Source organism: Macaca thibetana, chromosome 3 (assembly GCF_024542745.1).
Source record: "Macaca thibetana thibetana isolate TM-01 chromosome 3, ASM2454274v1, whole genome shotgun sequence".
NCBI classification, from domain to species: Eukaryota; Metazoa; Chordata; class Mammalia; order Primates; family Cercopithecidae; genus Macaca; species Macaca thibetana.
This window is the reverse complement of record NC_065580.1, coordinates 19,872,348-19,895,893: the sequence shown is the minus strand read 5'-3', so window position 1 is coordinate 19,895,893 and position 23,546 is coordinate 19,872,348. Positions and strand designations below refer to the sequence as shown.

The following is a 23,546-nucleotide window of genomic DNA, read 5'->3' as shown; positions in this document are numbered from 1 at the left end:
CGGCCCATAGCATATCAATATCATAAAATTTAAATGTCCTTTGTTAACTTTTTTTTTTTTTTAATTGATGTAGTTTTGCTCTTGTTGCCAGGGCTAGAGTGCAATGGCAAGATGTCAGCATGTCAACTCACTGCAACCTCCGCCTCCCAGGTTCAAGCAATTCTCCTGCCTCAGTCTCCCAAGTAGCTGGGATTACAGGCCCCACCACCACGCCCGGTTAATTTTCGTATTTTTAGTAGAGACGGGGTTTCACCATGTTGGCCAGGCTAGTCTCGAACTCCTGACCTCAGGTGATCCATCTGCTTCAGCCTCCTAAAGTGCTGGGATTACAGGTATGAGCCACCACGCCTGGCCCTTTGTTAACATTTTAAATATACTTTAAATATTAACAGTAATTTTTCATATCATTGGCTTACACCTTTTCAAAAAACTCTTTAGTGTGCTTAACTATTCTTTTCTTTTCTTTGATCCTCCATCCTTGGCCTCCCAAAGCACTGGGATTACACATGTGAGCCACCACACCCAGCCTATTATTTTCATTATAAAAATTTTATTAGGGAATAAATTATCTCAATTTCCATAAAACAGTACATTGGGAATGTAATTTCTATTAACTCCATAAATTAGATTGGATATTAAGTATAGCATGTTAACTTCATTAAATCTTCTGATTCTAGAACAGAAAATATCTCTCCATTTATTCTGTTTTTTCCTATTGTGAATTTAAATTTTTCTTTTAATAGTTCTCCTTCATTTCCAAAATATTGAATATCATCTGTTGCACTATTATTATTATTATTATTATTTTTTTTTTTTGAGACGGAGTCTCGCTTTGTCGCCCAGGCTGGAGTGCAGTGGCCGGATCTCAGCTCACTGCAAGCTCCGCCTCCCGGGTTTACGCCATTTTCCTGCCTCAGCCTCCCGAGTAGCTGGGACTACAGGCGCCCACCACCTCGCCCGGCTAGTTTTTTGTATTTTTAGTAGAGACGGGGTTTCACCATATTAGCCAGGATGGTCTCGATCTCCTGACCTCATGATCCGCCCATCTCGGCCTCCCAAAGTGCTGGGATTGCACTATTATTTTTTAATTGTCACTGGTAAATGCAAAATGATCTTATTGAAATTGATGATTTTTTGAAAATGCAAACATCTAGGTAAAAGTTATTCTCTAAGAATTAATCTTTAAAAGTCACTTATTCAATGCTATTGTTTGTGTGTAAATCGTTCTGCAACTCTCCAGGTTGCCTTCAGATCTCACAGCATAACCTCATATGAAAAAAATAGAGAACCAAGGACTCTGTCAACCAGGAGCGGAGCCCTTGAAACCCAGCCAGCCCTCCGCGTACCTTGCCTCCTGGAGAAGTCAAGGCCAGTCACTCAGGCTCTAGCGACAGCCTCTATCCTTGCCATTCTCCCAGGCAGGCCCTCTCCTTGCTTTCTCCACCCGGTGACCCTGGCTTCCTGGCACTCCTTGATAAGGTCGACCTCTGCTTTTTGGTCCTGCACTGTGGTTTCAGATAACCAGTCCCCGCCAGCCCCTACCCAGAACCCTCAGCAGTTGGGCTAAGACTCCACTTTATCAATCCCGGAGGAAGGACTCCTACAGCAAGAAGGGCCTTTGAAAGATAATCCCCTCCAGCCAGCCAGGCGCGGTGGCTTACGCCTGTAATCCCAGCACTTTGGGAGGTCGAGGTGAGCGGACCACGAGGTCAGGAGATCGAGACCGTCCTGGCTAACAAGGTGAAACCCCATCTCTACTAAAAATAGCTGTAGTCCCAGCTACTCAGGAGGCTGAGGCAAGAGAATGGCGTGAACCCGGAAGGCAGAGCTTGCAGTGAGCCCAGATCGCACCACTGCACTCCAGCCTGGGCAAGAGAGGGAGACTGTGTCTCAAAAAAATAAAAAAAAGAAAGGTAATCCCCTCCAGCCTCCACCTCAAAGCAGAAATCCTCTCTGGTGGATTGACCAGATGACCGTGAGCCTCTTTATCTCACAAGGATCTTACCTCATTGTGCTGATGTCCATTTAGCCATTACCATTAACGTTTTCTTTTTCTTTTCTTTTTTTTTTGAGACAGGGTCTTACTCTGTTGTCCAGGCTGGAGTGCAGTGGCACAGTCATGGCTCACTGCAGCCTTGAACTCCTGGGCTCAAGTGATCCTCTCACCTAGGCCTAGGTGCTGGGATATAGATATGAGCCACCATGCCACCCTAATATTCTTCTTGATATTGAGCTGAAAATGACCTCACTGAAACTTCCCACCACTAGACAGGTTCTGCCCTCTGGCTCTGATGTATTTAGCAACTTGTTAGTCAGAAGGAATTAAGAATCTTTGCTTCCCCTTTAGCTCCAGCCCAGATGTCCTAAACTTAAAGCCAAGCCTACGGCACCTGTGCAGATCACGGCGAGATGCAGAATTTTTCCTGTCCTGTGCTAGATGAGGAGTGTGGCACTTCCAAGGTCCCTGAAGTCAGCACTTCCTCTAAATAACTAAAGGAAGCCAGGTAGCCTAATAGGGACCCCTCTGCCTGGAACCCCAAGTGTCCAGGCTTTTCCAAAGCTACCCAAGGTGCTCCTGTCTGAAAGAAAAGTCAAAGCTAGCCCATGCTGCACTGGCTGGGGTCCCTGGCGCTGCCCACCTGGGGGCCTGGTTTTCTTTTTCATTTTTCATCTCCATCCTCAGGCAAACTTCTTATTCCTCTAGATTCTGTGATTCTCACCCTGAACCCAGTCTCGACCTGCAACATCTCTGTCTCGACTGGGTCTGACCTGCAGCCCCTTCCCTGGCAAACTCTGCTTCGTTTTCCCACATTCCCTAGACTTCTCCCCAGTGGCTTCTTAGGGGCTTTTTCTTTGCCCTAATTTCAGGATATTGATCATGTAATACCTAACCTTGTTTTTAGACTCTCCCTTAATCACCTAGCCTTGTTTCCACATGAATAGGCTCTCCCTTAGCTGACAAAACCGGACAAACTCCATTTGGCTCCTTCATTTACAAGACATCAAGGACTCCTTACCCACCCCCTTCCTCAAGGAGTTAACTTGTGTAAGCTGACTCTCAACATATCAAAGAGTCCAATTCACTGATAAGGTACTGAAGCAAGCAATGTCCCAAGTTTCCAGGATTTTGCTCATGAGGTAAGACCGTAAAGCCCTGAGTTTGTGTGTGGCAGAGCCCCCACATCTATCGCCTTATGATAGATGTAGAGCCCCTGCACTTGGAACTGTTTGTTTCCCTGTAACCATTTGTCTTTTTAAATTTTTTGCATGTTTTTACTTCTGTAGAATTGCTGCAATTAAGCTCCCCCTCCCCTCTCTAAACTAAGGCATAAAGGAAAATCAAGCCCTTTCCTCGGGGCCGAGAGAGTTTCGAGCGTTAGCCGTCTCTCGGTTGCCGGCTAATAAAGGACTCTTAAATTCGTCTCAAAGTGTGGCGTTTCTCTCTAACTCGCTCAGGTACAACACTCGCTCAGCCACCAAGGTGGGGCAGTTTACACTTCCCTTCTATCTGGTTTAAGCACAGAAATTAACATTTATTACGCATTTACTAAGTGACAGGAACTTCACCTCTCTTATTTAATTTAGTAGTCACGATAATCCTACTTTGGGAATATGCCTGATAAAATGAGAAATCAAAGGTGACTGAGATAAGAGGAAGATCCAGTAATGAACAGGTATCCCAAAACACAAGCAAAAACCTAAGCTGGGAAAATGAACAAAAACAGATCTGAAACCTTTTCAAACCAAAAAAAATTTAAATCGGCATCCAGAATGATTTAAGCCACTGTTCCCACACTATTATTTAAGCAGGGTGCAAGCAGAGATCGTGGACATAAATCACATAAAGGGTGTGGTAGGAACACAGTATGTGATAGGCACTACTTGTTGTGATTAGTGTCAGGCCTCTGAGCCCAAGCTAAGCCATCATATCCCCTGTGACCTGCACGTACACATCCAGATGGCCTGAAGTAACTGAAGAATCACAAAAGAAGTGAAAATGGCCTGTTTTTGCCTTAACTGATGATATTACCTTGTGAAATTCCTTCTCCTGGTTCATCCTAGCTCAAAAGCTCCCCCACTGAGCACCTTGTGTCCCCCGCCCCTGCCAGCCTTTGTAATTTTCCACTACCTACCCAAATCCTACAAAACAGCCCCACTCCTATCTCCCTTCGCTGACTCTCTTTTCAGACTCAGCGCGTCTGCACCCAGGTGAAATAAACAGCCTTGTTGCTCACACAAAGCCTGTTTGGTGGTCTCTTTACACAGATGCGAGTGAAAATTAATGTTGTACAGACAAGCTCAGCGGCGTGGGCCACGATCAGAATGTGAAGGGGGTCATGTGTAGGTTTCAGGTGGCAGAACCTTCCTTCCGACTTTCTTCTGATCACTCTGTCCCAGCTCCAGGTGCCTAATATTGGCTAGTGGGCTTCGGCCAGGAAATAGTGTGAAAGTCTCCCGTGGCCCTTTGGGGTTTGCTAAGCTAGCGATGCTGAAAGTTTGGTCCCTAGGCCAGCATCATCAGCATCACTTGGGAGGTTGTCAGAAATGCAGATTCTCAGGCCCCATCCCAGACATCCCAGGGTGATTCTCAATCTTTTAGCATGCATCAGCATCACCTAGACAAGTGGTCCGTTAGATTCCTGGGCCCCACCCTGCAGTCTGTGAATCAGTAAATCTAAGGGTGGAGGTCAAGAATTTGCATGTCTAACAATCTGGTTTTATGAACATACTTGGAGTATAGGCAGCTCAGGGTCACCTCCCCAAAAAAGACAAGAGGTCCTACAGAAGGTTGGTTAGAAGCTGTGGGAACTCCCCTCTCGCCAGGACAAAAAGAGCTCTCCTACAAATTATTATGAATTTCCCAGGACAAAACAAGCGTTTGCAGAATGCTACCCACATTTGGAGCAGATAAACCTCAAACAAACGGGACAAGTTGCGGTAGGAGGTGATAACTTAAAAAAAAAAAAAAAAAAAAAAAAAGAGCAAAGACATCCTTGAAAGACACAGAATTGTCTCTCTTTAAGGAACTCAAGCCAAAAGCCTAAAAACAAATGACCTTTTCACTTTTCTCTTCCAGCCACAGAACAAAATGTTATTTTAGCCCAGGCAATAAGTGCTCTCTCTCACCACGGGTGCAGCCTAAACAACTAGCCTGCACAGTGATTCTCATTCCTGGCTACACATAATAATCAACTGGGCAGTGTTGAAAATACCCAAACCTGGGCCCCGCCCTGGAGACTGGCTTCATTTGACTGGGGTGGGAGCCCAGGTGACTCTAGTGTGCAGTCAGAGCTGAGTATCACTGGATATGCTTGTCACATTCAATTCTGGGTTAGATTCCTGAACCGGATGTTCACCTCTGAGTTCTTGCACTTCACACATCGGTAAACACAGGGCTAGCTCTGACTCAACAGACCAAAAAGAGACAGTAACCCGAGTCTTTTTTTTTTTTGACAGTAATTTATATTGAAGTACTCCTTCCCTTTCCCTTCTCTCCTTCATCCCCTCTGCTCCCCAACACCCAATAGGGTTGACAAAAACAAAAAGACTGCTGATTTGTATAGAAAACAGGAAATCACTCACCATGATATAAGCCAGGTGAAAAAGGAACCAGGACGTGTGAAAGATAAAATCTAGAGAACATTGAGCTAAAGAATAAAATGTCATCAGTCAAAACCAACCCTAACGAAATACTATTTTAAAGCCACGAGATTCCTATTCCCCATGTTTGTACTTCTGATATTCAAGATTAAATAGCCATGTTATTAGAGGGTAGGGATGGTTCACTGCCTCTAGACCCCCTAGTAAGATGGAGTAGAAACAGAATAGACCGGACGAGATCACATGAGCAGGGTAAGAAAGGATGTGGGGAGAGACAGAGGGTGGAGCCGAAAAAAATGAGCTTGCTTTAACCACAACTGTATTACCCAGAACACACCAGGCACAAAGAGAGCCCCGGCTCACTGCAGAAGATGATGATCCTAAGGCTGAAGCCATGGCAAGCCCCAGCCTGCACCGAGGGGGAGGAAAGCACCGAGGGCCTTGCAAGACTGGGCAGCAGAGGAGGCCGGGCCTGCTGAGGACGGGGGAGGCAGGAGGCCAAGAATCTGCACATATCCGACGATTGTACCAAGAGTGAGACAAACAGCACGGGTGCCACCAAAAAAATAATCTTTCTGTTATTATGGACGGTCTCTCCAGTCTTGACTTCTCTAGTCCCCTAAGTTCATGGTTCACAAGCTTTGTTGCCCATTAAAAACCATCTAGGAACTTAAAAAAAAAATCCCAAAGTTCCAATTCAAACCATAATTAAATCAGAATGTAGGAGTCAGGCATCCATATTTTTTAAAGGTTCCCTAAGTGATCCCAACACGTAGCAAAGTTTGAGAAACATCGCCCTGGGTCCACATCAGGACTGAGAAAAAGGAGAGTAGATGGCCGGAGGTGGTGGTGTTACTGCCAAAATCTTTTTTTTTTTTTTTTTTTTTTTTTTTTTTTGAGACAGAGTTCCAGTCTTGTTGCTCAGGCCGGAGTGCAAAGGCACGATCTCAGCTCACAGCAACCTCCACTTCCCGGGTTCAAGTGATTCTCCTGCCTCAGCCTCCTAAGTAGCTGGGATTATAGGCATGCACCACCATTCCTGGCTAATTTTGTATTTTTAGTAGAGACAGGGTTTCTCCATGTTGGTCAGGCTAGTCTCAAACTCCTGACCTGAGGTGATCCACCTGCCTCGGCCTCCCAAAGTGCTGGGATTACAGGCATGAGCCACCGCACCCGGCCACCAAAATCTTGATGATCAGAGAAAGTAGTTCACACAAGCCTCCTCTCCTCTCACAGGCTGGCTTCTCCCCACCACTCGCCACAATACTTCCCAGCGTAAGTCCCTCTGAAAGTTAAGGAATACTAACCAGAGAGAGATTAATTAACTGGTTGACAGTATTTCAGGATCCTGTGAGTAACAGAGAAGGGGCAGAAGCCTCTAGAATAATCTACCGTTTGTGACACAAAGTATGTGCTCAATAAATATTTGTTGACCTGGTGCCTAGGATGCCAAAAGTTTCCTATGTCTTTTGGTCTATCACATAAAAGTAATAGAACCCCTAATCTCTGAGAAAGATCACTTAAAGAAAAATATTTCATTCATTCTGCACTAAAAAATTCATTTCTTTTACTCCCTCAAACTCGAAAGCCACATAAAACTTTGCATTTGCAGTCTTCCAGGAAGTTACCCCTAAGGAAATATATGTTTCTGAAAGTGTGGTTTGACCCCTGCAAATGGATTCTTTAGGATGGTATTTAAAATGCAGATTCTGGGGCGCAGCGACTTACATCTGTAATCCCAGCAGTTTGGGAGGCTGAGTTGGGTGGATAGCTTGAGCTCAGGAATTCAAGACCAGCCTGGGCAACATGGCGAAACCTTGTCTCTATTAAAAATACAAAAAAATGGCCAGGCGTGGTGGCTCAAGCCTGTAATCCCAGCATTTTGGGAGGCCGAGGTGGGCGGATCACGAGGTCAGGAGATCGAGACCATTCTGGCTAACACGGTGAAACCCCGTCTCTACTAAAAAACACAAAAAATTAGCCGGGCCTGGTGGCCGACGCCTGTAGTTCCAGCTACTGGGGAGGCTGAGGCAGGAGAATGGCGTAAACCTGGGAGGTGGAGCTTGCAGTGAGCTGAGATCCGGCCACTGCACTCCAGCCTGGGCAACAGAGTGAGACTTCGTCTCAAAAAAAAATTAAAATAAAAATACAAAAATACAAAAAAGTAGCCGGCCATAGTGGCAGAGGCCTGTAATCCCAGCTACTTCAGAGGCTGAGGTGGGAGGATTACTTGAACCCAGGAGGCGGAGGCAGAGGTTACAGTGAGCAGAGATCTTGCCTCTGCACTCCAGCCTGGGCGAGAGAGGGAGACTCTGTCTTGGAAAAAAAAAAAAAAAAAAGTAAACAAAAATTTAAAAACTAATGAATAAAAACGCAGATTCTCAGGCTCCAACCCACCTGTTGGGAACAGAATTTCCAATACGTGACTTGGGAACCTGCATTTTAGTAGACTCTCCCATGTGATGAAAATGCATGTCAAAGTTTGAGAAGTACTGCTCCAAAGCTGGGTAACTACATCCCAGAAGCTACTCAAAACAATCCATCATGGATGGGAAAAAATACTGGAACTCCTTATATTTTTTAATGTAAAAAAATCTTTTCAGCCCAGAAAAGTATTGCCTGGGCCAAAAGGGCTGGAGGAGTGGGGGGATTCCCTGGTTAACTGAGAAGGGGCATAAGATAACCTTTAGGGCTGATGAAAATGTGCTGTATCTAGGGTGTTGTGATGGTTACATAGGTGCCTCCATTTATCAAAACTCTTTAAACAATACACTTTACTTTTTTTTTTTAAGATGGAGTCTCACTCTGTCACCCAGGTTGGAGTGCAATGGTGCAATCTTGACTTCACTGCAACCTCCACATCCTGGGTTCAAGAGATTCTCCTGCCTCAGCCACCTGAGTAGCTGGGATTACAAGTGCACACCACGATGCCCAGCTAAATTTTTTTTTGCTTTTTTTAGTAGAGATGGGGTTTCACCATGTTCGCCAGGCTAGTCTCAAACTCCTGACCTCAAGTGAGCCGCCTGCCTCGGCCTCCCAAAGTCCTAGGATTACAGGCATGAGCCATCGCACCCGGCCTCCATACACTTTAAATGGGTACATTTTATTGTATGTAAATCATACCTCAATAAAATTGATTTTAAAAAATTTTAAAAAGTAAAACAGTAAATAGCATACAAATTAAGAATTTTACATCATAGAATGTTTAAATAAATGTACACACATTAGGATTAGGAGTACATGCTCAAAACGTTCTCTGCTGATAGGTATGCGGGATCAAAATGTTAGGAAATGATTTCCCTAGATGACGTCTTTTAGCTTGATTTTCTAAATTGGTCTAAAACATATGAAAATATCTTCTCAGTGCCAGGCATGGTGGTACACATCTGTAATCCCACCTATTCAGAAGGCCGGGGCAGGAGGGTGGCTTGAGCTTAGGAGTTTGAGATTAGCCTAGGCAAAACATTGAGACCGCTGTCTCTATTTTAATAAATAAATAAGTAAATAAATAAAAATAGTACATAAAAAAAATAAAATACAATCTCTTCCCTGTATAGGAAATAGGGAAAAGATCATGAAATAAGTCTCCCCTCTCTCCTCCCAACCTGAGACCAGCTCCCCTGCTGCAATTTGGTTAAAGTGATTACTCACTGGGCCTGAAATCCTAGGTGCTACTGAAACCTTTTATCCCTTTTTTATGCCCATGTTATTATGGCTTCTTCTATCCCAAAGTAGCCATAGGTAAAGATCACAGATGCCTGGTTTGGAAGTAAATACAGGCAGAAGCAGTAAGCAAATCAGAACCATTTAATGGATGGAAAAATATATCTACTTATTTTAAATGTTTAATTTTGCCAACTCTGCATTATGTAAAAAGTAGAAAATATTGTGTTATCACATGCTTCATTTGTCATTATTTAAGATTTTTTTTTTTTTTTTTTTTTTTTGAGACGGAGTCTTGCTCTGTCACCCAGGCTGGAGTGCGGTGGCCGGATCTCAGCTCACTGCAAGCTCCGCCTCCCGGGTTCACGCCATTCTCCTGCCTCAGCCTCCCGAGTAGCTGGGACTATAGGCGCTGCCACCTCGCCCGGCTAGTTTTTTGTATTTTTTAGTAGAGACGGGGTTTCACCGTGTTAGCCAGGATGGTCTCGATCTCCTGACCTCGTGATCCGCCCGTCTCGGCCTCCCAAAGTGCTGGGATTACAGGCGTGAGCCACCGCGCCCGGCCACTATTTAAGATTTTTATCATGGTTCACAATATTACAATGTCATTATATTTGTTAGCTTAATTCCTTTTTTTTTTTTTTTTTGAGACAGAGTCTCGGCTCACTGCAAGCTCCGCCTCCCGGGTTCACGCCATTCTCCTGCCTCAGCCTCCTGAGTAGCTGGAACTACAGGCGCCTGCCACCTCGCCCGGCTAGTTTTTTTTGTATTTTTTAGTAGAGATGGGGTTTCACCGTGTTAGCCAGGATGGTCTTGATCTCCTGATCTCGTGATCCGCCCGTCTCGGCCTCCCAAAGTGCTGGGATTACATGCTTGAGCCACCGCGCCCCGCTGTTAGCTTAATTTCTAAAGAAAACTGCAGACACTGAGAGTCAAATTTGATCAAATTAAAAATTTGAGATGTAGTGATTGTGAAAAGAGAACAAAAATTCCCAAATGATCCTGTTGTGTCACGATGTTGCAGAAAACAGCATGTCTCTAAGGCCACCAGTCCGACAACAACATGACTCCATGGACAGTGCAAAATTAGTAACAGAAGGAACTTCAGAAAGACTTCTCCTAGATGAATACGCCAGCACAAACAACACAGAACATGCAACAGTAAAATGCAAATCATGTTTCCTTAGTGAAAGGAGCAGACACAAAAGGTCACATATTATTAGGTTCCATTTATAGGAAATGTCCAGAATTGGAAAACAAACAAAAAGTAGGTTAGAGATTGCCCGGGGCTGAGGAAAGGGAAGAATGAGGACTGGTTCCTGATGGGTGTGGGGTTTCTCTTTGGGGTGATGAAAATGTTCTGGAATTCCAATAGTGGTAACAGTTGCACAACATCATGAATGTACTTACTACCCCTGAACTGTACACTTTAAAATAGTTTTACTTTGGGAGGCCCAGGTAGGTGGGCAGATCACCTGAGGTCAGGAGTTCGAGACCAGCCTGGCCAACATGGCGAAACCCTGTCTTTACTAAAAATACAAAAATTAGCCGGGCGTGGTGGCACACGCCTGTAATCCCAGCTGCTGGGGAGGCTGAGGCAAGAGAATCACTTGAACCCAGGAGAAGAGGTTGCAGTGAACCGAGATCGCACCACTGCACTCCAGCCTGGGTGACAGAGTGAGGCTCTGTCTCAAAATAAAATAAATAAATAAATAGTTTTAGCCATTTTTAAAATGGTAAAAAAAAAAAAAAAAAAAAAAAAAAAAACTGTTACAAACAAAAATAGAGTGCCAAGATGACCAAAAAAGTAAAATGCAAATAAGAAGCAACTACTAAGATGCCAAGTAAGACAAACTTAAAAAACAAGTAATGAGACTTAAAAGGGCTAGAGACACAGAATACATAAAGAATTAAAACCACAATAAGGGCTGGGCGCGATGGCTAACGCCTGTAATCCCAGCACTTTGGGACGCCAAGGCGAGCTGATCACGAGGTCAGGAGATTGAGACCATCCTGGCAAACATGGTGAAACCCCATCTCTACTAAAAAACACACACACAAAAAAAATTAACCGGGCTTGGTGGTGGGCACCTGCAGTCCCAGCTACTTGGGAGGCTGAGGCAGGAGAATGGCATGAACCCAGGAGGCAGAGACTGCATTGAGCCGAGATTGTGCCACTGCACTCCAGCCTGGGTGACAGAGCGAGACTCCATCTCAAAGAAGAAAAAAAAAACACAGTGAGATACAATTTGCATTCTTTGTATTGGCACAAATTTTAAAAAGCTGATGATACCACTTGGCTACGATGTGAGGCAAGGGAAGGCTCTTATTCTTCTGGTGGGAGTATAACTTGGCAAACACACTTCAGAAAACAATTTGGTATTATCACATAAAACTTAAGAATCAAAATTCCACTACTGGATCCCTAGGGAAACTCATGTAACATGTACACAAAGAAGCATATACCAAAATGTTCACAGCATAATGGTTTAATAGCAAAAACTTAAATCAATTTCACTTTGTTTTTTTCAGAGGCAGGGTCTCATTCTGTTGCCCAGGCTGGAGTGCAGTGGCACACTTGCACCTGACCGCAGCCTCATCCTCCCAGGCTCAAGTGATCCTCCCACTTCAGCCTCCTGAGTAGTTGGGACTACAGGTGTGTGCCACTGTGTCCAGCTAATTTTATTTTTTAATGTTTTTGTAGGCGCTATATTGCCCAGGCTGGTCTCGAACCCCTGACTTCAAGAGATCTTCCCACCTTGGCTTCTCAAAGTACTGGGATTACAGATGTTAGCTATTGAGCCCAGTCTCAATTTTAATAATAAGAAAATCAATGTATAAATTGTGTACATTCATGCAAAAGAAAGTAATGAAAACATTTCAGTGAATCAGAGTAGTCTTTCTCTAAAAGTGGTGGGGCCCAGAGCAAGGTTATAAATGGAGGCTTGGATACAAATGTCTAAATATTTAATAGTAATAAATCATGCTCAGCTGGGCTCAGTGGCTCATGCCTGTAATCCCAGCAGTTTGGGAGGCTGAGGCAAGAGGACTGCTTGAGCCCAGGCACTTGAGACCAGCCTGGGCAACATAGTGAGACCCTGTCTCTAAACACACACACACACAAATTAGCCAGGTATCGTGGCACTAGCCTGGTTCCAGCTACTGGGAGGCTGATGTGGGAGGATCATTTGAACCCAGGAGGTCAAGGCTGCAGTGAGCCATGTTTGCACCACCACACTCCAGCCTGGTGACAGAACAAGACCCTGTCTCAAAAAAAAAAAAAAAAGTATGTATATATAATCACATAATAAAAACTTTAATACAAAAACTTTTAAAATTTGTTATAAAAAAATTTTTTTTGAGACAGAGCCACACTCTGGTGCCCAGGCTGGTGTGCAGTGGCATGAACATAGCCCACTGTAACCTCAAAATTCCTGGGCTCAAGCAATCCTTCTGCCTCAGCCTCCAGCATTTCTAGGACTACAGGCATGCACCACCACACCCAGCTAATTTTTTTCGTTTTTTATTTAATTATTTATTTTATTTTATTTTTTATTTTACTTTTTAAATTTTTTTTTAACTTTTTTATTTTTTGATGGGGGTCTCACTATGTTGTCCAGGCTGGTCTTGAACTCCTGTCCTCAACCCTCTCATCTTGGCCTCCCAAAGCACTGGGAGTACAGCCATGTAGTGCTTTGTACCCAGCTCAGAAAAAAAAAAAAAAAAAAAAATTAATTCAAATAATGACTATTTCAAAGCCTTCTAATTGGCATAAGTCAAAAAAGTTTGATAACACCAAGCATTAGTTGGCCAGAAAATGAAGAAACGGGGACACTCAAACGTATAAGTATAAATTGGCACAGCCACCTTTATACTAATTTGTCAGAATCTGGAAAAGTTGAAGCTATGTAATATTCAAACCAACAATTCTGCTTCCTAATGATCTACCCTGGAAAAGCTCTAACCATGAGCACCAAGAGACACTTGCATGTAAATTCTTGACAGCTTGATTTGGTATAACAAAAACCTGGAAATATACCATATATCCCTTACTGGGAGGAACAGGTAACTGAACTGAGGTATAAATCCTATGATGAAATACTTTTCAACTCTTAAAATGAATAAACTAGGTCCTTGTGTAGCAATATGAATAGATCTCCAAAACACAGCATTGAATAAAAATTTGAAAACACATAAAATAATACTACATTTTGTATATGGATACAAATATATATGAGGAAGTTATAAAATCATGGAAGAGCAAGATACACACCAAAATCATGATTGAAGCTACTTCTTAGGAAAGAGGGAAATGAGACTGGGGGATGAGAAAAAAATAACCTTAGGTCTGTTATGATTGTTTACTATATTTTAAAAGAGGAGCAGAATTGAAAAATGTGAACACTTATTTATTCTAGGAGGGGAGTTATAACTTGTATGGGTTCAGAATAAATATTCTCTGGTGCTTGTTATATTATTCTTTGCGTTTTTCAGTATTCTATCCAATTTGCGAAATAGTCAACTAGTCCTCTTCCCATCTACCCACCCCCACCCAAAATGTGAACTAACCGAAAAGGAAAGACACAAACAGGAAAGAACCCAGAGGAAACACCCACATTGGCAAAAACCACAAAGCAAGGTAAAGACGCTTAGGCAGCCTGCTTGAAACAGTTAAACAGAAATCATGCAGGCAAAAAAAAATTTTGAATTAATAACTTCATATAGTTACTGGACAATGGAAGTAGCTAGTTAAGAAGTCAAGGCTGGGTGCGGTGGCTCACGCCTGTAATCCCAGCACTTTGGGAGGCCGAGGTGGGCGGATTGCCTGAGCTCTGGATTTGGAGACCAGCCTGGGCAACATAGTAAAACCCCGTCTCTAAAATACAAAAAAGAAAAAAAATTAGCCAGGCGTAGTGGCAGGCGCCTGTAGTCCCAGCTACTCGGGAGGCTGAGGTAGGAGAATCGCTTGAACCCAGAAGGTGGAAACAGCGGTGAGCCGAGATCACGCCACTGCACTCCAACCTGGGGACAGAGCCAGACTCTGTCACCACAAAAAAAAAAAAAAAAAAAAGTCAAGCAAGGCCAGGAGCGGTGGCTCATGCCTGTAATCCTGCACTTTGGGAGGATGGGAAGATCGCTTAAGCCCAGGAGTTTGAGAGCAGCCCAGGGAAAATGGCAAAATCCCATCTCTACTAAAAAATACAAAAATTAGCTGGGTGTGGTGGCTCATGCTTGTAATCCCAGCTACTTGGGAGGCTGAGGCAGGAGAATCCCTTGAACCCAGGAGGCCGAGGTTGTAGCAAGATCACGCCACTGCACTCCAGCCTGGGCGACAAAGTGAGACTCTGTCTCGGGGAAAAAAAAAAAAAAAAAAAAAAAAAAAAAGCAAGCCGGACGTGGTGGTGCCCACCTGTAGTCCCAGCTACTCAGGAGGCTGAGGCAGGAGGATCATCTGAGCCAGAAATTCGAGGAATTCGAGGTGGCAGTGAGCTATGACCCTGCCACTGCACTTCAGCCTGCGTGACAAAGCAAGACCTCATTTCTAAAGAAAAAAAAAAAAAAAAAAAAAAAAAGAAGTCGTGCAGATCTAGGTTCAAATACCAATCCTGCCAGCTTCTAGTTATGTTACTTTCAGTAGATTTCTGAAAAACTCTATGCCTGAGTTTCCTATAATAAGGATGGGACTTAAAATACTACCTTAGGAGCTACCCTAAAGACTAACCTGGATATCATCTCCAAAGTGCTTATCATAGTGGCTGGCACATAGTTATTTGTTCGATAAATAGTGATTATTTTTGCATCAGAACTGGGATTAGAACTCCCTGTGTGGGCATATATTTCAGCAAAGCAAATAGAAATATCCAAACCGATTCACCAAAACAATTATCCAACATCGAAGCAAGCCCTGTTGTCAACTAAAATGTATAACTAAAAACATTGCATAAGAAAAGACAGAAATTACAGGACAGGATAAATCCTATCTATAAATAATAGTACCACAGACAAAATTTTATACACCCAGCACAATGCAAATCGTCCCCCTGTAAACAGAGACCAGTTTACTGAACTGATAGTAACATCAAGATGGGTAGCAGGCCGGGCGCAGTGGCTCACGCCTGTAATCCCAGCATTTTGGGAGGCCAAGGTGGGCGGATCACGAGGTCAGGAGATCGAGACCATTCTGGCTAACAGGGTGAAACCCCCATCTCTACTAAAAAATACAAAAAATTAGCCGGGCGTGGTGGCGGGCGCCTGTAGTCCCAGCTACTCAGGAGGCTGAGGCAGGAGAATGGCGTGAACCCGGGAGGCGGAGCTTGCAGTGAGCCGAGATCTCGCCACTGCACTCCAGCCTGGGCGAAAGAGCGAGACTCTGCCTCAAAAAAAAAAAAAAAAAAAAAAAAAAAAGATGGGTAGCAATTAGTTAACAGACCCCATTAACTGGTAATCTACAAAGAAAGTCCTCAAACTCACAAGTGGCAGTTTTGGAAGACAAGGTTTTATAACTTGCTAAGAGGAGAATATTTTAAAAACATACTTAGGGAGGAAAAAAAAAACATGTTTTCTAGGACCCGAGGGCAAAAAAAAAAAAAAAAAAAAAAAAAAAATTCTCCCAGAGGTCCTTATTAGAACATTTTATACATTAATAGATTAAAAGTTTGTAATTCCTAAATTCAAAAGTGATGTAAAACGAATTAAAAATATGGCTCGGCCAATAAACGTTAGGAAATAAGATTTTATCACTCTACTAAAAAAAAATAAACTTTATTGAATTCTCTGGAGGGCCCATCCAAATTTAGATAGACCAAATAATCCCTATATTATATATATTCTTATAAAAGTGGGGGTTAACAACCCAATTAACGACTTTAAAACAATTTTGCTATTTCAAACCAGGGAAAAATATACCATAATAAAATCCATAAAACTAAAATTTCGAAGTGTATTGCCTGCAACAAATTGAAACTAAGTATTTAAATGTTAGATATGTAACATATGAAAACAATTATAAGTCAGGCAAGGTAGTGGCTTAGGCCTGAAATCCCAGCACTTTGGGAGGCCTAGGCCGGCAGATGGCTTGAGCTCAGAGTTTGAGACCGGCCTGGCCAACATCGCGAAACCCCATCTCTACTAAAAATACAAAAAATTAGCCAAGCATGGTGGCACACACTTATAATCCCAGCTACTTGGGAGTCTGAGGCAGTAGAATTGCTTGAACCTGAGGCAGAGTTTGCAGTGAGCTGAGATCAGGCCACTGCACTCCAGCCTTGGGTGACCCTATCTCAAAAAGTAAAAAAATAAAAATAAAAAATAAATTTTTTAAAGGATTATGTCTACGTAGGCTTTTTCCTGAAAATACAAGTTGGATATAAGACAATCAGGGACATTTGAATACCAACTGGATATTAGATGATATTAAAATTGTAATTTTTTTATAAAAATGTGATTATTGTACTGTATTATGTTAATAAAACAGTTCTTATCTTTTAGAGATACTAAAGTACTTAGTAATCAAATGGTTGCTGAGGTTTGCTTTAAAATAACACATTGGAGTTGGGGACATACGGGGAATAGGGAGAACAAATGAAACAAAACTGGCCATATTTTGAAAACTGTTTAAATGAAATGATGAGTACAAGGGGCTTCATCATTTTTTTCTCTCTACTTTTGAGTATGTTGAAAATATCCATAGTAAGAAATAAAAAAATAAAAAGCATATGTATTTCAAACTAAAAGTCAACACTAGTTGGTGAGGAATTTGTCATAATAGAAAAGATAGTAACAGAAAAATCATAACAAAGCCTTCCAACCATGTTATTTGGTGTAGTGCTAGAACATGCTAGAATGTTCCTTCCTTTTCTATCCCCGCCCTCTGCTCTCTTCTCCTTCTCAGATACTTCTTCGGTGACCAGCGACAACTTAGATGATTTCCTCAATACCCATAACTCCCAGCAACTCAGAAATAACCTTCAAATTATTGCCTCACAACATATTAAAGAAATTTTTAAATAAAGGAACACATTCAAGAACTTTTTTAAAACGTTAGAGTGAGCTGAAAGGGTTTTTGCTGTAAAGAAATTTTTTTAAAAAATATATTGTGTCCTCTACCTCATCCATCTAAAACACTTACCTTTGTGTGTTTTATTAAACGTATACTGGGGGTGAGTGACTGGAGTTTTTGTTTGTTAGGTGCGTGATCAAAAGTTTGCTGACCGGGTCGGACGAGGTGGCTCACACCTGTAATCCCAGCACTTTGGGAGGCTGAGCAAGACAAGTGGATCACCTGAGGTCAGGAGTTCGAGACCAGCCTGGCCAACAAGGTGAAACCCTGTCTTTACTAAAAATACAAAAATTAGCCAGGTGCGACGGCGCGTGCCTGTAATCCCAGCTACTCGGGAGGCTGAGGCAGGAGAATCGCTTGAACCCGGGAGGTGGAGGTTGCAGTGAACCGAGGTGGAGTCACTGAACTCCAGCCTAAAAAGTTTGCTGACCACCATTTTAAACCCTGGGATACAATTCAAAGTGTTTAAGAATGGGCCAAGTGTAAAAAGTACTCTACCGAGAAAAGTAATTGAGCAGAAGCACATAGTGACAGAAAGGGTGGAAGGAAAGACTGACCAGAGAGAACCATTCATTAATTCAACAAGGCATTCATTCAGTTCATTGAGAAATGAGATGGGAAGGCGGAACCCGCCAAGACGGGAAAGAGACTTCACAAAAAGGATTTGGTGATGACAGATTGTGAGGAAGAGGATTAAAACCCCCCCTGGGGGAAAAGATGAGTTTGACTCTATGGACAGGACACATGCGGGAGAGGAAGGGCCTGGGATCAAGGGAAAGGCCTGGACAGCGAATGTGGACCTGGAAGCCATCTTTTCAGATGTGCAGCTGTCCCCGAGGGAGCAAGCTCTCTTAGTGAGAAACTGGGAAGAAAATCACTCAAGAGGCTTAACCCAAACCTTGCAGCACACCTGCATTTAGACCGAAAAAAAAAAAAAAAAAAAAGGCAAATGGAAACATTAGCAGCGGCCCGAGAGGTAAGCCGCACTGCTTCCAACCGATTTAAGAGAGTTGTCCCAAGGCAGGTGGTCAACTGCGCGCGCCACCGTGGAGAGACCACCCGGAGGGAAGGCCCGCGGCTGCTACAGATTCAGGAACCTGGAAAAAGACTACCCCTGTTAAGCGCCAGGCATCAGAAAAGCGGTGATGAGGGGCATGGGGGTGACCAGGAAGGGAGGGACAAGCAGAGAGACCTGCGGCTCGCTCTGGCGGAGACGGACAGGGGGCCCAGCGCGGCTGGTTGCTGGCTCCGCCACGTCTAGGGAAGAAGGTAGCAGGGAGGGAAAGACTCAAGATACCAAAGAGTAGAGGCTCTTTCCTTCCTTCCCAACCCTGCCTCCCGCTTCTCTAGGCCCTGGCTGGCTCCAGAGCACTTTATTCTTCTGATTGGTGCGGGCGGGCGGGGAAAGGGGTAGAGGTTGAGCCTGGTCTCCGCTAGGCACTAGCATTTTAGCCATTCTCGAAAAAAGGTCTGGAGGTGCCGGAAGGAAGGGAACGGTAGAAGCGCGGGTCCTGCAGGGGCTCCCAGAGGGGAGCAGAGAAGGCAGTGGCTGAAGGCAGAGGCTGTCAGGTGCGGGGTCCCGGCGAGGCCGTGCCCCTCCCAGAACAGTGCCCGCCTGGACAGTCCACCCAGACCAGGGTTGCGGACAGCGCCCCTCCCTCCGGGTGCACTTACCGCTCCGACTGAGAATAGTTGCACCGGCCCAGCAAGTTGAGCTTGCAGAGATGCAGGTTATCGCAGGGTCTCTGGCAGTACTTGCGACGGCAGACCCGGGCTCGAGTGGTGGCCACCACCGATCGGGTGATCCCGGCCTCGCCGCTGGTTTCCAACACCACAAAGCGGTCGGGCCCGGCTACTTGCAGCACCTCACAGAGCTGCGGCTCAGACAGCGCGATCTCCTCGAGCAAAGCGTCCAGGGCCATGCGGCCCCCGTGGGCGCACAGGATTTTGGTGATGAAGCAGCACACCTCCGGGTCCGCCATGGCGCGCTGGCTGTGCTGGCTCCGCCGCGGCGCGGGACTCGGTTCCGCGGAAATCGAAACTTACAAGTGTACAGGGGCGGGCGCGGGCGGTGCTCCTGCTGGGCGCGCCCGGAGTCAGCGAGGGCGCGCTCTCCGTCGCCGTTAGTCCAGCCCAGCGATCCACTCTCCGCTCTCAGGTCAACAGGCTAGCTCTCACCGACCGGGTCCTAGTGGCAGGTTTACCGCCGGCCGCAAGGGCAACTGGGTGGAAAGAAAGAGAACGCGCGGGCAAATCCGCTGGTGACCGCCTGGGGTGGCCGCTCTCGGTTCTAGGCTCGGCGAGGGTGAGGTTCCCCAGCCGGGCTCCGCGTGGCTTCTTTAGAAAGAAGAGAAACTAAAAGCGATCTTGGGGCTCTGGCCGGTGTTTTTATAAGCCAGCCGACTGAGGCGTGTGACGCAAGTCTTGGGAGCCCTGTTGAGGAGTGCGCACCCCACCCATTCCCGGAAAGAGCAGACCCTAGCGAGCGCTTCCTGCGAGCCGTGCGCTCTGCCTCCGTTGGTAGTAAATCTTCCCAGCAACTCCATACTGTAGATATTATTATCCTCACCCCGAACTTGAGGAAGTAACTTGCACAAACACGCACTGGCATCAAGCGGAGCTCAGATGCCACCGAGGTTCCCCAGATCGCGTCCCCAAGCCCCAAATCGTGGTCTGCCCGGTCCAGGACCGATGTGTAACTTTCTCCTCCACCACCGTGCCCTCTTAAAGAACAACGATTGTCACTCTCCCTCGTTTCTGCCTTCTCACGGACTTCTGGACGAACCACTTCTTGACGTGGTCTTGCTTACCTAGAATCGCTAACTCGGTGCCCTGAACCACTGCTTATACCTCAATCACGATGGACATGCTAAGACGTATCCCAAGATTTCAGATCGGTTCCTCCCTGTAGAGATTGGGACAAGAACTTTTCCACCGTGGGGACACACTTTGACCCCCAGAGTTGACGTATTGTTTTTAAGTGAAAACATTGAGCTACAGAAGAGGTAGAAAGAAATCTTAATGAAACTTCTCTTATCTGACTAAAGCAGAAACTCCCGAAAACATGGTGCCATTAACAGCCTCTCAGAGTATTCAGCTGCCAGGAAGATAGACTGTCCCATTACCATTAGCACCAAAAAACCCAATGGGCTAGGTACGGTGGCTCAGCCTGTAATTCGAGCACTTTAGGAAGCTGAGGTGGTGGGAGGATTGCTTGAACCCAGGAGTTCAAGACTAGCCTGGGCAACATAGTGAGCTCTCTACAATAATAATAATAACAACAACAATAATAATTAGCCAGGCATGGTGGTGTGCACCTGTAGTCCCAGCTACTCGGGAGCCTGAGGTGGGAGGATTGCTTGAGCATGGGAGGAGGCTGCAATGAGCCGGGATTGTGCCACTGCACTCCAGCCTGGGCAACAGCGCTGAGACTTTGTCTCAAAAACAGAAAACAACCCAATCGAAACTTACAAACTCTCCTACTGAAACCCTGAAAACTTCCTTTCTGTTAAGTTGAGGTATATAAACCTTTACTTCTGAGTTTTCTGTTACTGGAAGCTCCTCCTTGAATGTGTAAATAAACTTTGTCTTTTCTCCTGTTTGTCTGTCTATTGCCAGTTAATTTTTAGGACCTTGAAGACAGGACACAAGTTGAAGAGGAAAAAGTGTTTTTTTTTTTGGTTTTTTCTGTTTTTTGTTTTTTTCCAACATCTTCAAATAAAATAGATGGGTCATTGATCAGATAAGAAATACATCTTTTTAAAAAATAATAGAATCTGGTTGCCATCTTAGAAATTCTTCAAAATGACTAATGAGAATTCTCCGCTTTGTCATCCATGGTAGATAAACCCTCTTTCAGGAATAGAGTACTTTGTTATGAAAACCAGCCAAACATGGCGGCCACATAGGATCATCTCAGGATGTCTAAGAGGGACATCTTGTTCCCTCTAGCTGCGGCTTCTATAGTTGTCTTTTAATCCACTTGGCCTTATTTGTGGTCTGACAGGTTCCCAGGGACCTTTTATTATCAAATCAACTAAGTTCCAGATGTTTATTGACTATCTTCTATGTGGTCCTTACATTAGTTAGTAACGTAAGAACATGCAGAAGTTTAAGAAACAGTCCCTGCGCTCAAGGAGCATGTATGGGAAGACATGAAAAAAATGCTTGGAAATATAAGCAAATTCGTGGATAAACGCTGCAATGGGAATATACAAGATGAGAGACTGAAGAGTCTAGTTTGGCTACAGTGGTTGGGAGAATAGACATAGAATCTACTCCAATTTGAAGCCATGAAAAATGATTTAAGGGCCAGGTGCAGTGCCTGTAATCCCAACACTTTGGGAGGCCAAGGCGGGAGGATCATGACCCTCCTGGGCAACATAGTGTGAGACCCACCTGGGCAACATAGCAAGACCTCATCTCTACTAAAAATAAAAATTAGCCGGACATAGTGGCATGTGCCTGTAGTCCCAACTACTTGGGAGGCTACGACGAGAGGATTTCTTGAGCCCAGGAGTTCAAGGTTGTAGTGAGCTACAATTGTGCCACTACACTCCAGCCAAGGCAACAGAGGAAGATCCTTTTGAAAAGAGAAGAGAAGGGAAATGGAAAGTGAAACAGAAGGGGAAAGAGAAAGGGAAAGGAAAGGGAGTAAAGGAAAGGAAAGAAGGGAAAGGAAAGGGGAAAAGAAGAACGGAAAGTGAAAGGAAAAAAGAAAGTGAAAGGGAGAAAGAAAGGTGATTTAAGGAGTTCTGGGAAGGAAAAAGGAGACATTTTGAAAATTTTTGAAATATGTGCCATCAGAGATTGGGTTCTCCAGGAAGGAGATCCTGACATGGAGTTAAGAGTACAGAACTTTCTCTGCACTTTTTCTGGGGCATAACACCAGTAAAAGTCAAAGGAAAAAGCATGATTGATCCACGGGGCCTATCAGACTTTGGTGAGGACCTGACAAAGTCTCTGCCAGCCCAATGAGAAGCTCTGGAGTAGGGGTCCAGCTCCGGACAGAAAAGTCTAGGCCCTTGTACTGCCTTGCTCAGTCACTGGTGGGGGCCGCCAGAGAAGTGGATGACTTCAGCTCAAATGCTGGGGCAGATCTTGAAAGAGCTAAAGCTGGAGGCTATTGGCTAAACATGCTCCTCAAAGTTGGGCAGCAAGCTTGACCTGAGTGCCACACTGTGTCAGCTGTAGTCCACCCTTTGTACCACATGGCTTTCTTTATCCATTTGTATTTAGGAAACAAACTTTTCAGGGGCACTCTTCCTACAGGGAAGCTTATAAGAGGGAAATTAATGGAATGAACTATATATAGTCCTTGTCACTGTAGTTGGTCTCAAGGCCACGGCTGGTCGTCTGGTCCTCATCATATCCCTCCACCACTATCCATTCCAATCCCTCTCACCCTTGGCCACCACCTCAGCTGCTCTCAATAGCTTAATCTGGTTGGGTGCCCTATTTGTAAGTGGTCTGAGCACATCTCAGGCCCAGATGGGCAAAGGATTACCAAGAGACACCCAAATAGGTCACCAGAATTCCATGCATATTCCACCTGCCCACATTGTGTAACAGCAGCCACACCTCCTGCTGACCATCAACAGTTACCTCGGATAAGATGGCCGTTCCCTTTCTTACTTGCTAGTCTTTGACCATTAGGAGGCCAAAGTACCTGGTGACAGCCATCACTGTAGTCCAGTGGGATCTCTGCTGTATCTCCAGGCAAGAGTGTGCCCCTTTTGGGAACCAGGACCTCTAACTCTGCAGAGCCCAGTGTTGTGGGCAGAGGAAATTGTAGGGGGTCATTGGAATTTTACTAAGTAGGGCCACTCTGGAAACCATTCTTTCCAGACTCACATATGGACACAGTACCATACTAACTTGACCGATTCAAGGCATATACCACGATGTTCTGGAGGCTATGTAATCATTGTAGGATATCACCTCCATGCTAGTGCTTTGACTCCATCTTTAACTGGCCTTTCCAATACTGCATCCTATAGCTACTGGGTGGTGAAGTGTATGATAAGACCATGGATACTATGTTCATGGGTTCATTCCCTCAACTTTCTATGCCATGAAAAAATTCACCTGGTAAGATGCTATGTTAAGTGTGATTCCACGTCTGTGGATCGGGCAACCTTTAAGGCTCCAGAAAGTGGTGCTACTGGCCAGGCGTGGTGGCTCATGCCTGTAATCCCATCACTTTGGGAGGCCGAGGCATGGA

General features: G+C 44.7%; 1 protein-coding gene across 2 annotated transcripts in view; it reads right to left on the bottom strand.

Moving 5' to 3' along the window:
* The window catches only part of ZC3HAV1 (zinc finger CCCH-type containing, antiviral 1), a 74,885-nt gene extending 54,469 nt beyond the window's left edge, over positions 1-20,416 (bottom strand). For both annotated transcript variants that reach the window (XM_050784996.1, XM_050784997.1), the window contains exon 1: positions 18,998-20,416. In XM_050784996.1, the coding sequence (XP_050640953.1) occupies positions 18,998-19,305 (308 nt within the window). In that variant the 5' untranslated portion in view covers positions 19,306-20,416. The remainder of the gene's footprint in view (positions 1-18,997) is intronic.
* Between the last annotated feature and the right edge of the window lie 3,130 nt (positions 20,417-23,546).